This window comes from Nelusetta ayraudi, unplaced genomic scaffold (assembly GCF_046127955.1).
Source record: "Nelusetta ayraudi isolate G7.1 ecotype Tasmania unplaced genomic scaffold, CSIRO-AGI_Nayr_v1 ptg000008l, whole genome shotgun sequence".
In the NCBI taxonomy this organism is placed as follows: Eukaryota; Metazoa; Chordata; class Actinopteri; order Tetraodontiformes; family Monacanthidae; genus Nelusetta; species Nelusetta ayraudi.
In genome coordinates, this window is record NW_027466058.1 from 5,325,001 (window position 1) to 5,342,500 (window position 17,500).

The following is a 17,500-nucleotide window of genomic DNA, read 5'->3' on the forward strand; positions in this document are numbered from 1 at the left end:
GAGTTTTGCTCCTGTTTATTTTGTATAACACGACGGAGACTATTTAACGGGGAATCCTATCAAATGCAGAACCGTGCAACAATCTTTTCCACGCAGCTCTCTTGTAAAGCTGAAAATCTGAAATATTCAGCGCCCCACATGCTGTATCTGAATGCAAATGTCTTTTCTCCTCTGCTCTGGCTAACTACATTGAAATTCATGAGCAATGTCGCCCTTACAAATCCTTTTTTTTTTTTTTTTTTTTTTCTTTTTAATAATTCCAGCAAAGCTCCATAAACGAGAAGGAAGCGAAGTAACTCGATTTGAAAAGGGCGTCGCTGGATGACCTGTGATCTAAAACGAGCCGGTGAATTATTCTTCACTCTGCAGCTAAATGGACATTTCAGGGAATTTGCACCTGACAAATGGGAAATTACTCAGTGAAGCTGGCAAACCGGCAGTCGTGTTTTTAAAATTCTGCCGCAAGTGGAAGCTTTTTTTTTCTCCAATACATTCCCTACATTTCATCATATTGTAAACACACATGGTGCAAGAGATGTCGAACCTTTTTTTTTTTTTTTTTTTACAGAAAAATCTAATTAGAGCCATCAGACAAAGGCAACAGAGACTCGTTGCAAAGCGAAAGAAATGTTTGACACAGTAAAATCAGCAGACGGTTTAAAAGTGTGTCGTAAATACCCAATAAAATTCAGATCATTGTTTTCGAACAAATTGGAATCATCTGACTTGACGTGACAAAGTAGCTCTTTTTCAGGCCAGGGTGGACATTTGGTGTCGCATTCGATTCCTACCAAGCGCCGCTAACGAGCCAGACGAGCTGAACGCCGCCTGCGTCGCACGTTTGTACAGATTTGAAACCTCTGGTTGACTTACACCACTTTGCCTGGCATGTAGAGCAGGATTGGGACCACAGGTGAGTCATCGTTGCCGTAGATGATGAAACCCATCTCCTTCAGCCTGGCCCTGAAGTAGCGGGTGTTTGCTGCCAGTTGGCGGATCCGTCTGATGCCTGAAAGATTTCAAGTGGGGAAACGCAACCAGATGTAGACGAGTGAGGCAACAATGCTTTCCTCACTAGTAGTAGCCGCTTATTTTTGCGATACGCCCCGCCGTTCGTCTGGGTCCCGTACCACCATCTGGACTGTGTCGGCCTGCCCCGTCAACTCCCGCTCACGACTGGAGCTCGGCCGTGGCAACCAGCTGCTTTCGCTTTTTTTTTTGCTTTTTTTTTTTTTTTTTTGAGGTACGTGCTCACAGGTTTGCCCAACATGGTGTTTTATTTATTTATTTATTTTTGGGAGCGCTGATTGCCGCTGGAGCGAGGCCACGGCTGAAAAGCGGGGACAAATGGTTTCTAAAGCGTTTCAGATAAACGCGCGAGGAAAAAAACAAAAAAAAAACAAATCAAAGGCTCGCAGCGGCCGCCCACGCTGCCGAAATGCAGCGTAAAGCCCCGTCGGGGGGGTCGGGGGGGGGCCCCTGGTGGTCTGGAGCTGTAGCAGCTTGGCTCTGCTGGGCTATCTTGGATCGCAACTCGCCGCGATAGCCTGAAAACGCACAAAGCGATTCTTTAAAAACGGCTCGTCAGAGATAGAGGGAGAGCCAAAAAAACCGCTGGGCCCGTTTCTCAAAATTGCTCCTCTCTGCTGAGATAGAGGCCACCAGGGTCAAAGACCTACCGGCAATCGAATGGGCGTAAGAAAAAAAAGAAAGAAAAAAAAAGAAAATGAGTGGCCACCGCGCTCCGTCCCCGCCCCATTTTTCAGAGACGCTGCCACCGGTTTGCTCTCAAGTGCGAAATTCAACATCTTCGAGGAAAATGAGGAGGGTGCGGAGGAAGAGCGGAGGCAGACGGAGGAACAAAGAGCGGCGACTCGGGGCGAAGCGGCCGCCTTGTTTGTTTGCCGCCGCATTTCCTCTCCGTCCCTCCGCGCAGGTCGAGCCTTTTTTTTTTTTTTTTTTTCCCTTTTCTTTCCACAACAGCTACGTCACGCGTGAAGCATGTCTGGTTCAGAGCCATACGAGGAAGTTACTCATCTCTGCATGAAGCTCCAATACACCTCAGCCACCAGACGCGGGGTCCTTGGAGTGATTAACCCATTACAGCAATCCGTCGCAGATGTGTGCGTATCCCTCGGTGGCACACGGCTAACGAGTCCAGCACTTCTTCTTTTGTCAACATCTTTCCTTGAAATTTTGCATTTGAATCCAGACGGCCCGTTTTTTTTTTTCACTCGGCCTGGCTAATCTCCGTCGGCTGCTTACCGTCTCGCGCCCTAACCGGCTCTCGCGCCGTTTGTCAAAAAGCGCAACTGCAACGCCTGCCGTTCCGGCGGCAACTGCAACCGCTTCCCTGTCCGTTCGCGTCCGATGCCATTAAAGCAGAAACTTCTCAGAGATGCAGCGACCCTCACAACACACACGTACGCACACGTCCACGCGCGCACACACACATGAAAGTGATTTCCTCCACCTCTTACGTTTGGACTCATGTGTGCTCGGGGACCGCGAGCACGTCCCCCCCCCCCCCCCCCTCCGCCGCCCCAGACCCCCGGTAATTGCTACCACATTTTCTCACCAAGCAGCTGTTTGTCTTTCCCCGCAGGTCTGGACTTACTCCTAATGTTAACATTGGTTCTCTCCTCTGGATTCCGTTTGCTATTGTTTCCAGAGAAATTATATAAAAAGGTGCGAAGAATTTTCGAAGCCAGACATAATATTTACACGTGTGAAGAAGATCTTTTTTCTTTTCTTTTCTTTTCTTTAAGCGGCCGAGCTGGAGTACTCACCCTCCATGCTGCCGTTCTCTCCCATGATGCACCTCATGGCGCGCATGATCTGCTCGCAGACAGGTGGCGACATGGCCGAGGCGTAGGCTGCGCTGTGGGAGTGGTTGCGAAGGTAGTCCACCAGCTCCTACGGCACAGGGAACTCTGGTCAGTCGCCGCAGCATCGGGATGCATTACCAACACAGGTGGGAAGTAACCAAGTACAATCACTTGCTATACTTTGCTCGAGTATTTCTTTGACTGAAGACTTTCTACTTTTACACCCTACATTTGTACACAGATATCTGTACTTTCTACTCCTTACATTGGGGAAAAATACACTCTTTACTTTTTGTGTTGAAAAGATACAAATTCTGTTCAAAGTAATTCAGTTTTTTTTGGGGGGGTTTTCAGTTATTGCCTGAAGTGCAGCAATTTGAACTTTGCTGTTGTGTAGTTAAAACTGGCTCATATTTTAAAGGGATATTATTTTAGAGTAGCTCTGCTTTGGAGTCACTGTCATTCTTTTTGTTATTAAGTGTAAACATCCAATCATGGCTGACTGACAAAAGTTGAATCAGTACTTTTACTTTTGCAAAGGTATTTTCTTCCCATAAGTATCTTTGGCCCGTGCTATGAAGCCCCAATTGATCTCACAAGGGGCACCAACACCCCTCGGCAGGTGTTCATTCCACTCCTTGAGGCCCTGTGCTGTGCCTCTCCAAACACGTGGAAGGCCTAGCAAAGCATTAGCGGAAAGCTAAAAAAAAATGCAAAAGGCTGGAAACAGTAGGCTAATATACTTTGTTGCAGAGCTACAGAAAATAACGGACCTTTAAATGAAACAGGCAAAGCTGACGTCGCCCTTCATTTGGCACGAGTGCCGGAGACGCAGTTTTAATCAGCAGTTAAAACACATTAGTCCGTTTGTCTGTCAGCCTGACTTTCCAGTCACTGACTGTATCGTGGCCCAGGACCCCTCCCCGCCCTCCTACCCCTGCCTTAGGGAGCCAGAGCACTAATTTGAGAAAGACTCGGTGCTGAAACCAGCCAGAGTTGAGGGACTATCGTGCTCATGTCAGCAGGAGATTAATTCAGGCTCGCGGTTTGTCAGGAAGCGAGCGGGATTTTCAGGAAACTGATTTAGTCATGGAACTCTGGAGCATGTGTACCAAAAGTGGTGCTGGGCTTAAGCTGCCGCTCGGTGGCCAGCGGGTGCCGGGTGATGACACGTAGCCGGAGATGCTGTCTGGCCGCCGTCTCCACTCTGTGCCATCTGTCCCCACTGGGCGGAGGCTGCGGGCTGCCTCAAACACACGGGAGGGGATTGGAGTTTCTTTTTTTCGGGAGGTGGTGGTGGGGTGGGGGGGTGAATGCTCAAACGTAGGATAAGAACCTTGAAACAGCCTGACATCTGTTTTCGTTTTACGGCGGGTGTGTGTGTGTGTGTGTGTCGGGGAGTGTGTGTGTGTGTGTGTGTGTGTGTGTGTGTGTGTGTGTGTGGGGAGGGGGGGGGGCGGGGGTTCACTGCGTCAGGGCCCCGCAGGATTTCGCTGCGACCAAGATAAACCGGTTAAGAGAACATGTCCGAAATCCATCTCAGGTCTGCGGTGCGAACTGACAGCTGAGAGTGTTTTCGCAGCCACACGGCGGCCGCAAGTGCTCGCGCAAGCGGCCCCGTACACATCCAAGAGTGCCGCTGAGCGGGAAGGAAGCCAGAGCGGCACACACACACACACACACACACACACACACCAAATACCAGTTACCAATTGGACAGATGTGTTTAATAACCTCATTACATTTGAGCAAAAGGTTAACCGACGAAGAAGGCCTTCCTCCTTCGTGCAAGGTTGCGAGAGAATTAGAAGGAACTTGGACTGTATTTGTCGGGGCATTTATTTTTGGTACTCTCATAAAATAACTACAACATGACTGTTTTCCAAAACACATCTGCGAGAACCCCCCCACCCCCCTTTTTGGTTTTTTGGTCGGGCCCGAACGCGATCGTTGTAGGATTTGTGAGGCTTCGCCGCAAACAATAAATACATCAATTCTACAGGCTCGCTCTCTCTCTCTCTCTCTCTCGCTCTCTCTCTCCTGTCTGCTTCCTTTTGGAGTTTACAACAGCCAGCTGTCACACGAGGCCCAGTGTTCATACTTCAAACATCATCCTGCTCGTTAAAAGTCATCCTGTTAAAAATGTGCAGCGCAGTTCCGACGCCTGCCACAAGAAGGGGCTGGCTCCCAGCCAGCCTCACCTTCTTATTACGGGCCTGGCATTACGGGGCTGAGCGGCAGGAAAGGGCTCCGCTATGAATACCTAATTCGAGCAACATGGCCTTTTCCCGCCGTTGCTTTCTAATCAGGTCGTGCAAAACGCGGTGCGGTTGTGTACTAAAGTGTACTTTTTAATGGAGTAACGAGGAAGGACAAAGGACTGGAAAGGACTGCAGTCGCTGCCTGGGGAACATTTGTTGGACACATGAGAGCCGCGAGTGGGAAGCCGGGGGGGGGGGGGGGGGGGGGGGGGGGTTGACAGGGGTTGGATTGTGATTGAGGCTGGTGTGTCTCCTGGGAGCAGGGGTTTGGGTTCAGATACCGGGAATGGCGTCCGCCGGGGTCGTTTGGAAGCCGAGCGGGGTTGAAGGGCCTCGCGGTAGAAAAGGACCCGGGGCGTTTGATGAAAGGAGGGAAGTCAAATCTTTTCCCGATGCCACCGTTCCCGCCAAACAACGTGACTAATTTCCTCCCGACAGGAGAATCTACTGCGTGTTTACAAGTTTTGGCCCCCTTCATGGTTTGCTTTGACCTGGCAACCTGCGATGACGGGTTGTTCTCTCCCGTCCAACCGAATCAGCGCCCTGAGATTTATTATATATACACATGTGTGTATGCACATGTGTGTGTATGCAGAACAGAAACCTTTTTCCCGGCGATGTAGCCTCCCGCAGCCCCGAAGCTCTTGGTGAAGGTGCCCATGAGGACGTCCACGTCGGCCGGGTTCACGCCAAACAGCTCTGTGACGCCCCTGCCCGTCGGCCCCACCGCTCCGATGCTGTGGGCCTCGTCCAGGTACAGGTAGGCCTTGTACTTCTTCTTGAGCGCCACGATCTCGGGGAGCCGCACCAGGGATCCCTCCATGCTGTTGACAAGAGAGGACGCACTCAGAGGGCTGCCGCAAACAGCCGCGGACACGTTTCGCCGGCGCTGAGCCGATCTGTTCGCCCAAAAACAGGAAGAGCACTTCGACCGCAGACCATACGTACATCTGCGAGCCGCGCACATTAAAGAATTTGCATTCCTCAAACTTCCAGGAATCGTTCAGCCTCTTCAACTCGCTCCAACCCCCCTCCACCCTCCTCCTACTTCTTTTTTGTTAGCCTTTTATGGCTGCAAATCCACGGTGTGAGCTGGCCTAAGGCTGGGGTGAAGGAAAAAATAGAAAGAACAAACCCAGACCTGCTATCTTTGCTGCGGCTTACAGCGTCTGCAGCCAAAATGACATGAGACAGAGTTCCGAGGCAGGACTGGAGCTGGACATGAAAGGTGGGCTCAGGATACAGCTAAACCTCTCAGGCTCCTTTGTCTCTCGCTTGTGATGTTCCGGGAGCCGCGTTTCATGAGTGTCTGAGTCCTCAGTGGGGGTTCAATTTGTGCAATTACTTTGCTTCTCAAAATGAAGAGCATTGCAGTGGAACTGATAGTTAAGTCAATACCCAGCAGGAGAAGGGCTCAAGGGATTTCTCGCCACTTGATGAGCGGCGTTGTCACAAAGCAATAAGCTAAATGCTTTCTTGACAGGGAAAGCAAAACAAAACAATCAAACTGCGTGAAGTCGGGAGTAAATCGTGGAGCACAACAGAGGGAAGGAAGGCGGCCCTGATAAACAGCCGGAGGTGTGTGTGTGTGTGTGTGTGTGTGTGTGTTTGGCCAAGTCAATCTCTGTGGCTCCATTTGGCCTTGATTTGGAGCTAATGAGCAGATGGGGAGAGTCACTAAAACGGGACACACAATACCTTTCCTCCCCTCTTCTTTCCCCGGTGATCAAACGCACAACCACACACATAAAGAAAAAAAACAAAAAAACGGACATTATCATTCGAGGGCAGAGAGGGACGCAACTGGAGCTGGAACTGGAAGTTCATCTCTGGTTACAAAAAGAGGGAAATTCCTCTTTTTTCCCTGTTTTTTTCACATCAGACTGATGTAACATCTCAACCGACACCGGCTGTGAGTCTGTGGGAGAAGGACTTGTTAGGAAGTGTGATGACGGCCGACCTGTAGATGCCTTCCACCATGATGAGGATCTTCTTCCACGGCCGGCGCGTCCGCGGCTGCCCCGAGCACACGGCGTCCCTCAGCATTTTCTCAAGGCTCTGCATGTCTGGCAACACACACAAAAAGGCCACACAGCCAAAATAAATGAACAAACACAAATACAAACTCTCAGCCTCTGATCTGCAGCTCCAACTTTAAATGGCCCCCAGAAAGAGCCAACGCGAGCCAAACTGGACGCTTTGAACGTTTGCAATCGCGGCTAATAGTAGAACGTTCGCAACTCATACGCGAGGCGGAGGGGCGACGTTCAAAGAGGTGAGAAATAGCAAAGGGCATTAAGTGAGTAATAATTTCCACTGGGCAGGGCAGCTGCGCGCGGTACAAATTGCGGCGCCCGCTGCCAGCAACACCTTGCACAAACTGCACGCACGCAAATCACGCAGGGATGCTAACGAGCAGCTCTGCTGTTGCATCAGGGAGGATCACCAACTGCAGTCAAGATCATTAAAAAAGAAAATCTATACATGTATACATACAGATACATGTATACATTGTGCGTGTATATATGTATACATACATACAATATATGTATGGAAGCCATGTATTTTTGATAAAATATTTTTTATTATTTCTTTTTTTTAACGATCTTTAAAGTATACATGTCCACGTATACATGTATAAATGTATGCGGCGCACTTTCGCAGATCGCCAGCAGATGGCAGTATTTGATAGCTCTCGCCGCTGACGTTGACCGGGGTAAATCCACAAATCAGACCGGTTTGAAACCTCGGAATAAATACGGCGTTGCCAGATAACTTGTCAGTGCTGATCAATGACGCTGCCCGAGTTGTAAAAATGAGAGGACTCCCTTAAGTTCAGACGCAGCGGGTCTTCCGGGTGCAGGGTGCACGTCATGCGGCTGATATCAACTGCAGGGGAGGGGGGGTCTAGCGCAGAGAGGCTGGCTGTGTACACAAATAAGAAATGGGAGCAAGATAATCTCACCGCCGTGTGTACTGATTTGAGATAAGCTCGTGATATGAGACACTGTAGCGGCTGCAGGACGGGCGGGACTCTATGCGAGGCACGTGCGGGCGACCGTGAAACGTGCCATCATTTCCACAGCGGCCCCTCAGGGCGCACGTATTAGAGAGAGGAATGGAATCCCTCACGAGAGAGTGTCCCTCTTTGACGCTAAACAAACAGACAGAACCGGACTGGGCGAACCGGTTCTCCCGCACTAGAGTGGAATTCTACTTCTGTCACGCATCGCACAGTGCGATCATTTTGAACTGCAATTTAAATGGAGAGAACTGTCGAAGAGAGTCCCTGCTTTTCCGACTAAGCTGATTAACTTGACCTGGTCATTTAAAAAAAAAAAAAAAAAAAAAGGGCAGCGGTGTCTGCAGCACCTGGGAGAGGTCAGCCGCCCCGATGCCCCGAGGCCCTGCGCCGTCAGACAGGCATCTAGGATTTGCTCGGAAGAACCGTAACCGACTGTGCATGTACCTGTCAGGACGCATTTGCCGTCGCAGGGGCGCCTGCCTCATTTGTCCCGTCTCCCTGGCTGCAGGAGCGCCGGCTGTTCCCAATGCAAACTGCAAATGCGAACCGTTGCACCGTCGGCGCTCAGCAGTTCCCCCCCATCGCCCTCCTCCGAGGGCGCGAGGTTTCGACCGTGTCAACGAGGACAGCCGCTGTCCAAGCCGTTGTATGGAGTCCATAGGAAAAAGAGTGATGTTTGATACCACCAGTTTTCTTTCTGATCCGACACTGAGACAAATACAGGCTGCCATCGGCAATACCGATCCAATACCGATACTTTTTGCAGATACATAATGTGTATAAAATCCCAGGGACAAACGAATGATGGGGCTGCTCTGCTCTGAATGCTTAATCTTGTTTAGATTCAACTATCTATAGTCTCTCCAAAAAGCCTACACTGAAGGGGTACAAACACGCTGTTTTAGAATACAAGGTATTTACTCAAATAAAAGAATGTCACAATAATGGCACAAGTTTGTTAAACCTAAAAATTTAACAGCAAATGATAATAGATAATACATTTTATAAATGAAATATTATTGTTTTATCCTTCTTTTCTAGTATGTACTACTATCTATTTCAGAGCATGAAGGTCTAGTATTGGAAGTATCGATATTTTAGTATTGATCTGCACACCACTTGTATGGACACAGCCGTGATATCTGCTGCTGTAAACACTGAGCTTTAAAGAGGGCAAATTACCCCCAATGCACGGAAAAGTTCCCACAGCAGCGCCGGCTGGGAAACACAAACACAACTGCATGATCCTGGCAAAACAGGCCCACCGACGCAACTCACACAGCGGTGAAATCGCAGATCATTTGATTTATCGGAAGAACCCGGGGCGGGAGAGAGATGTGCGAGAATTCTCGCGACTCGTGTATTTGCTAGTGAACTTACTGTTGTGTTTGAACACGCGGATAGTCGCTCCTGACAGCCTGGCCCCGAGGATGAGAGACGTGTGATTGAGCTCATCGCTCAGTATCAAACAGCCCTGCGAATCAAAAGAAGGGAAAAAATGCTCTGCTCACATTTCCACCGTCACAGCTGAGCCTTTTGAATTCCTGAAACGTGGAAAAGATATGGAGTAAACTCTACACTATGTGCTCATTGGCAGTGTGGTGACCCTAAGAATCAAGTTAAACTGCTTGATTAAAACACTACAAAAATAAAACATGAAAGCAATTTGTCCCAAAATGATAATTGACAGTGGACTGTTTCCCATGTATTTGGGAGAAATCTGACTTTGCATTGTCCTTTATAAAAGGACCCGCTTGCCAAATTACATTTAAGGCCACTCCGCCTCCTCTCCATTCACATCCTCAGCAATAACCACCTCTATGCATGTCCCCTGTGTGCCATGATATTACGTAGGCCGCCCTCGCTCACCTTCCCCTCTCCCCCTCCCCTCCCATTTTTAAACTATTTCATGCCTGACAGTGCTTGCGCCAAACACGCATGCTCCGGCTTTCCCAGCATACGGTTCCCCGCTGCAGCCATTCAAATCTGCAAGCAAATAAATTCAGCCATTTCGCTCACGTTTCTCCGGCGCATCTGCATATTTTACGCCGCGGCGCTCGGCGTTGCTTTGAATGAGGCTCGCTCGTGGAGGGGTTGAGTTAGACACTGTCTCGGTGACGGATACTCCGGCTCCTGGCCCGGGGGTCCAGCTGGCCCGGTCCCTGGCCTACCAGCAGCTGTCACTCTAATGTAGCTCTCTGCCTGCACCGTCCTGGCACAGCCTGTCCCTGTAGGACAGAGGCGGCAGCGCGGGTTCACCCCCGCCTCCAGGCCCCGCAGGGTCACCGAGAGGGCCGCGGCCTGAGGGGCTGCCACACCCCGTGGTCCGCTTTAAACGACCCGGCTCTCATCACTTAAACAGTCAACGTCCCCTCCCCACCTCTCCCTGTCCAGTCCAATCACAGATATTCATGCTGCGTGTTGCCCCCCAGTAACCCAGGGGCGGCGAGTGTGCGTGTGTGACAGAGCCAAGCGAGTGTGTCGACAGGCCAGAGTATGGGTAATCATACCCTTGGGTAGTGCTCTCTACAAAACCTGCCTGTCCTTGTCTATGTGTTTGAAAGCAGATATGCCCGAACCTCGTCCTCCTGGCTACTGTAATGTTTAATTATGGCTTTACTTAATGGGCTGAGTCGGGATTTGTTCGCAGCTGAGTCTGTGTGACTGCAAATTCATTAATTTAGGCCATACGTAAAAGAGGGACAAAATCTGGGGTTGATTAGATTTATTACTATTGAACTGTGAAAAACAAACAAACAAACAAACAAACAAAAATTTGCATTTGGGTTCCCCGTGTCGAGGCTTTTGGATTGGAGTGAGTGAGGGGAAGAAAAAAAAGAAAATCACAAACCTTGCCGACAAGTGCTGGAATGTTCATGGAGTTGGTGGCGAAGCCCATCCCGTAAGTCATGGAGGACTCCACGCCCAGGAAATTGGCCACGAGCTGATCCAGCTCCTCATGGATGCTCAGGTTTCCTACGGTAATCACACAGAGAGAGCGCATGGTGCCTCATGTTTTCTGCGTTTCGTCAGCCAACCACAGAGGTGAACAAAGACCCACAGGCACAAAATGCAAACATCTGGACCGACAGCGCAGACGGACCTCACACTTTTTCTTGATATGAGATACGGGAATTCTGAGTCAATTTCTAGAGATTTTTGGGTGAGGTCATCTTCAAAACTTAATTTCAAACCCCTTTCCTGCGTGAGATGTTATATATATAAGCGAGCACCAGGTTGAACATTCATGGAGCAGACTGTCATTCTAATGTGACAGATGGGGGCCAGAGTTAATTTGGAGAATTGATGGGATTGTGATCTTTCACCTCACGTGGCGTTTTCATTTTCTTCAACAAAAAAATGGAATTATGATCAATCTCTCCTGTGCCTCCAGTAGCCTTACATGTATGAAAAATTAATAAGGTTTCTCTCTATTTCTCTGGTGCCTCTGAGCAATATGACATATAATGATAGATGAATGAAGAATATAGATTTACCCCATTTAGCACTAGTGACTAAATTACACGCATCACATCATCTAACTTATTATAGGTGCAATATACTGCTGATAGAATACACTCTGAATATAATTTTGTGTAGTCAAAACTGACGTTCTTCTATAGAGAAGTTAATTCAGTTAATATTCAGTGTCAAGCAGCATCCACCTAGAGCAGGTGATCAGAAGTTGAAATAGGCTGAATGTTTCAGGAGCTAAAGGAAAGTGGCTATCGACTGATCTGTGTAAAAGCACTGCAGAGTGGAGCAGATCTGTCTTTATGTTTATGCGCTTTTCATCAAGGCCTCGCCCAGCTGATCCATAGATCATACACTCCCCTCTTACTTTATTAGGCATGGGGACACCGGGTACCTAATAAAGAGGCCAGTGAGTGAGTGTGCATGGTGCTTCAAGGTTGCAAGTTTTGTTTGCTCAGAGATGATATCCTGCAGACCTTGGCTCTAATTAATGGTTATTTGAGGTTAGTGTTGCCTTTAAATGGTCTTCAACAAAGTCTGTTAATTCTAACCTCTGACCCCCGAAATCAACAGATCATTTTCATCCATATAACTGCAGCTCACAGGATGTTTGCTCTTTTTGAGAGAATTCTCTGTAAAACAATGGTTGTGATGTTTTGAAAATCCCAGTAGATCAGCAGTTGGTTTGTGAAACACTCAGTCCAGCCTGACTGGCACCAACAACCATGTTACCACCTTTAAAGTCCTGTAAATCCATTTTCTTCTCCTTTTTGATACTCACTTGAACTTTAGCTTTAACCACATTTACATGCCTAACAGCAATGGCCCTGTTTGCACTTGGCCACTTGTAACTGTTTTGGGGGATCGTATCACAAGTACGCATCTTGAGGCATCTGTTCGCACATAGCATTAACATGCGTCTCGAGCGTGCCACTTGTGATCGCATTAGTGCATTTCTAACCACTAGGGGGCAGTAAAGCGCAAAACTACGGCGAGTTTCACCTGAAAACGAATAAGAATCAACTTCCTGTTTGCGGACTATATCAAGTCACTCGTTTTAATTCAACTGCAGCTCGTGCGTATGCATCCGAACGAGGAGTAACGACTGGCGGGACAGAGTGGTGACGACTTATTTTTCGGATCAACAGTAGCTGGCAAATTTTTGGATGCAACGTCGCACATTTAATCTCATATGTGGGGAAACTGCGACCGCTGCTCCACTGACAAAATACGCTAATGTAGAATGAAATTTATTAGCATCACAATAAACGAGTCTAACAAAAATGAAATGCTTTCGCTTCTTGTTTGTAACTTTATAATGACGACGCTGGGAGGTGGGGCGCCGACCAAGTACGTACACGGGAGAGGTGAGTGGAGTAGGCGGTCGTTAATGTGGACTGAAGTCGCATTCTGTTCACACGTCCGTGACGAATGCTATTCTATGCGAAGCGAAGCGTCGAAACCACCTCCCCGAGGTGGTTTGGGTATTTGGATGACAACACGGATTTGGAGTGTTTGCACTTGGTTACTTTGTGTGTTTTTTGCCGATCGGAATACGAAAAACGCTTGAAATGACCAAGTGCAAACAGGGCCATTGACTTTCTGCTGCAGTTACCAATAAAGTGACTGGCTGATTAGCTGTTTATGTAGGCAAGGCCATTTTACCTAATGAAGTGGCCAGTGTGTGATTGTTTAGCTAATAAAGCCCGCTGACCTCATGGAAGTCTGTCAGTTTGCATAAACACTAAGTCACTTAGAAAGATTTCAACAGCTAGACAGCTGAAGAAAGTTTAGAAACACCTCAAGGCCGCTTTAATCAAGACAATATTCAATCCGTTTCATGGAAAGTCAAACATGGTGACGTGTGTCCTACTATTTTATTTCCCTGCTTTAATTAGATTTTTGTTCACACATTAGACTGAGTTTTATGAACGTGTCTATGCATTCAAGGCAGAAGCGAAAATAAGCTTTTTTCAACATTGACTTGATCAGTAGTGATCATTATATAGTTTATTATAGGAACATTTTAAACAAAATATTTGCTCATATTTATCAAACTGCACCTTTAAGATAAGTCACCCTGCCAACAAAAAAACAGCACTCTTCCTGCCAAAGCATAGCTCTTAGCTGAGATGGTGCCATTAAAATAAGAAAAAGCAACTGTGTGAGAATCCATCATTTCTATAGCCAACCTTAACGGGAGACTCCAAAGAGCAATGCGACATTTACATTTAGTTTTATCATTCAAAACAGCCCCATAGAGGCGAGAGCACATTATGATAAAATACTGACCACGTTTTAGTTCCTGGCTGTACTCAGCGTTTCCTGGTAATTTATCATTCCACAAATGACATTGTTTTCTAATTTACCGTATGTTAATGATTGGAAAAGGAGTGGGAACACGGCCTTTTAACACATAAAGTTGTAAATGCTCTTTGCCTGTTGGTTTACAGGGTGTGTTTTGCAACATTTCTATAGCAATGTCTGTTCTCACATCTGTTTTCACATCTCTAAAATACTTCAACGTCACTCTTTTCTTGAATGAATTAAGAAGCGTTGATAAATTCTGAACGCAGCTGGGTCTACCACTTTAAGTAGAGGACATACAAAATGTAGGCATATGAACTGCTGGTAAATTACAGCAGTTCATATTCAACAGCAACAACAGCAGCATCCTGTTCAGAAAATGAACCGACTCTGAATGCTTTCGGTGCATCGCCACAACAAATCTCCACTTGCGAACTAAACCAGTGAGGAACCGAGGGTGTCACTGCCTCATCAGAGGTACGGGGATGCTACTCTTAATAATTGATGGCTAATAAGCTCTCGTGGGAGAAATACTTGTTATTCTTAACCCTCTTGGTGAGCCAACTGAAACACGGCTTACAAACACAGTGAAGAAAAAAAAGAAAAGAGTCCCATTTTGAGAGAGAAATAAACATATAAATAAATCACATCAATGAATAATGGATGAGAACAGGGCGTGCTTTGGCGTGTGTGGTGTGTCTGTCAGTTTTGCTTCCTCGTTGCACTCTGACTTATTTGAATCTAGTAATCGCATGCCCTTGAAATTTCCTCCGGTTTGGCTAATTCCTCTTGCTTTGTTCTTTGTCAAAGTGCTGATATATTATGAAACCTTGTGCGGGTGACTCATCCCGCTCTGAGCCCTCGCTTAAGCTCAATTTCTGCTCTCGGCAGATAAACAACAACAGAGGCGTCAGAAGTGACAGGCGGGAACTTCTCTCCCCGGCTCAACTTCGTCAGAGCCAGGCCCGCTCACTCGACTCTATAACATTCTGGACTTTGGCCAGTAACCTCCTGACTGATGCTCATAACATTTCATTGCATACCGATTTCTGAACTACGGAGGCGGAGCATGTGATCCTATTGCGTGCGGTTCCTTACAGCAACGACCAGGTAGTTTTGAAACTCTAATCAGCCTCAGTTTTTTTTTTTTTTTTTTTTAAGAATTCATTGACTTGTAAGCGAGCACATTATGATCAAATAATGACGATAACGTGGCCACAAGTATCATTGTATAATTATACAATTATCATCTGTTTAGATTTGGCAAGTGTGGCCTCACTCGATGGTGCCTGGCAGGCAGCCAAATTACATGGTCCTATCTCTGGCCGGTGCACTGATTCAAAGTAAAGTGTGGCGCGCTGGCGCACAGTCAATAAACTGGAACAATATCAAGGTAGAAAAACTTGCCAGCGTTGCTTTAAATCTCATTGAAACAGGAGTTCAAATCCGAGTGATAATGCACCTTTAAAACTGCTAGAGAAGCCGACACTTGATCCCTGCTGTTCCTGCTCCCAGATATCCTCAGAACATTCCACCCGACACTCCGGTTGCTTCAAAATGTTACATTCCACTAAAATATCATTTCTCTCCCCCTCGGTGCAGAGCAGCCTGGATGATCTCTGCTTATGCGCAAACGGTACATAATTCAACAAAGGCTGAATAAATCATATGACACCGCAGCCCGTGGAAGATAATTAAACATGTGGGCAGTGTAATTCGCAGGACAGATAATAAATGACGGCACACGACAGTGAAGGTGATGGGGGTTTTTATTTCCAGTTGGATAATAAGCCCATTCAGCGGCATCAGGGTCTGCCAGAGACTTTTAAATAGATGCATGTGTAATTAATTTTTCCACACTGCGAGAGGAGCTTGAAGAGGTGATGGACTTTTAGCTTCGCTTTTAAAGCGCAAGATGAAACCAGACGCTTTGTTTCGCACAAAAAATGGAAGAAGACAAGCAGAAGTAGGAACAGTCTCCACTCACCCATTTCCTGCCTCGTGCCGGAAACCCCGACCCCGTACTGGTGAGTGGTGTCGGCCACAGTTTTCAGGAAATCCGTGTCGTTCTGGGCGAAGCCCAGGTAGTTGTAGGAGCCCATGTTGATGACACTGTGCAATGTCCTCCCAGTTAGCCTGCAAGCACGTAACAATTAGGGACCGCTTAACCTCCGTGAGTGCCTTTACAAACACACACGCCTTTGCAACCTGCAACTGGTGTAATTGCTTTACGCGACGGTCCGGTTTAAAAGATAATGGGTCAATCGTTCAGATGGCGCGCTAGTCAAGAGGCTATCTTATTTAATGTAGATCCACGTGGAAGATTCACAGAGAGCAAACTGGGGGACGTTTGAAACAGAATGTGTAATCATTTCTGGCAATTAAGCAAGCCGAGGTAAACATCCAAATGAGCGGGGTGGAGTGAAAAAAAAGCAAACAAAAACCTCAGGGCACGTTTTGGTTTGGGCTCATCGAAATGACCTACTTGCTCTTGCCGCACGTACACGAAACCCATTCTGCACTTTTACCTATTCACCGCACATCACCAGGAAGCCCACAAGTCGACTTCCTCATCCCCACTTTCCATTTACATTAAACCTCTTTAAACATGTAATCCCCGCCCATCCATTCCCCCAGATTCATCGTGTCACATCCCCTCCCCGTGGCTCGGCTCGTGCTCCTATTAATAAAACATCCGCCGAGTATATGTCTCTGAGCGGCGCGGCAACATCTCAACTGGATCCCAAAAAGCTCCGGACTGAAATACCAACGCTGCAGACTCACACATGCGCAACGTTTCTACTCGCGCCTCTCACCAGAGGAGAGAGTGGCGCTCCCGTCAGCCAGCTGAATGCGTTCGTAGGCCAAGAAGAGTTGCATGGCCGTCTTTAGCAAATCACGTCTCCGTTTTTTCTGGTTCTGTTTATGACTGTACCTAAAAGTCCAGTTGTAGTCATCGGACACCCGCTCCATCAGGTCAAACACGGGGCCTGGCAGGCTGCACACGGGCCGATTCCAGTTGTCTCGCACTCTCATGTACAGGTTTCTGGTGTAAAAGTTCTCAAAGTCTTGATAGAGAGGTATGAAATCCTGTGAGGAAGGAGGAAAAAGAATGAACAACCACACAGTGAGACATTAACAGGATGTCACAGAGCTGCTGTGGGGTGCCAGAGCAAAAAAAACAAAAAGAAAACAGACTGTGGTCACGCTGCAAGCTGAAAAAACAAAAAAACAAAAGAAAACACTGGCGACTGTAAAATGGATCAGATAGACTTCCAGTGTCCTGATATGTTTCTACTTTGGTGATTTTTTTGTTTTTTACTTTGTGTAGCTCCACAATAACCAAGAAAAACAAAACTTTTCCAGTTGATGTTGTTCTTAGAAGAGAAAACTCGGTCTGGTTAGATTTTTTATAAATCTAGTGTGTTACAGGCTAACCAGTGTAATCCAGGTGCGACATTGTCCACGTTGAGACAGCAGGTTTTGGGTTTGATCCCCATCTAGGTCACAGCAACATTGCAGCCTCAAGGGGGCGCTCTTTGAGTATTGTCCTTGTGCTGATCCCCAAGCCCAGATAAATGCAATGGTTGGGTCATCTGATGCTA

General features: G+C 47.4%; 1 protein-coding gene across 1 annotated transcript in view; it reads right to left on the minus strand.

The window, feature by feature from the left end:
• sptlc3 (serine palmitoyltransferase, long chain base subunit 3) overlaps window positions 1–17,500 on the minus strand; it is a 23,815-nt gene that overhangs the window by 1,894 nt on the left and 4,421 nt on the right. The window contains exons 3-10 of the mRNA XM_076018918.1: window positions 16,831–16,985; window positions 15,883–16,031; window positions 10,966–11,090; window positions 9,495–9,588; window positions 7,050–7,155; window positions 5,694–5,913; window positions 2,790–2,916; window positions 874–1,009 (exon numbers count right to left, since the gene is read on the minus strand). Coding sequence (XP_075875033.1) covers window positions 874–1,009; window positions 2,790–2,916; window positions 5,694–5,913; window positions 7,050–7,155; window positions 9,495–9,588; window positions 10,966–11,090; window positions 15,883–16,031; window positions 16,831–16,985 — 1,112 coding nt within the window. The remainder of the gene's footprint in view (window positions 1–873; window positions 1,010–2,789; window positions 2,917–5,693; window positions 5,914–7,049; window positions 7,156–9,494; window positions 9,589–10,965; window positions 11,091–15,882; window positions 16,032–16,830; window positions 16,986–17,500) is intronic.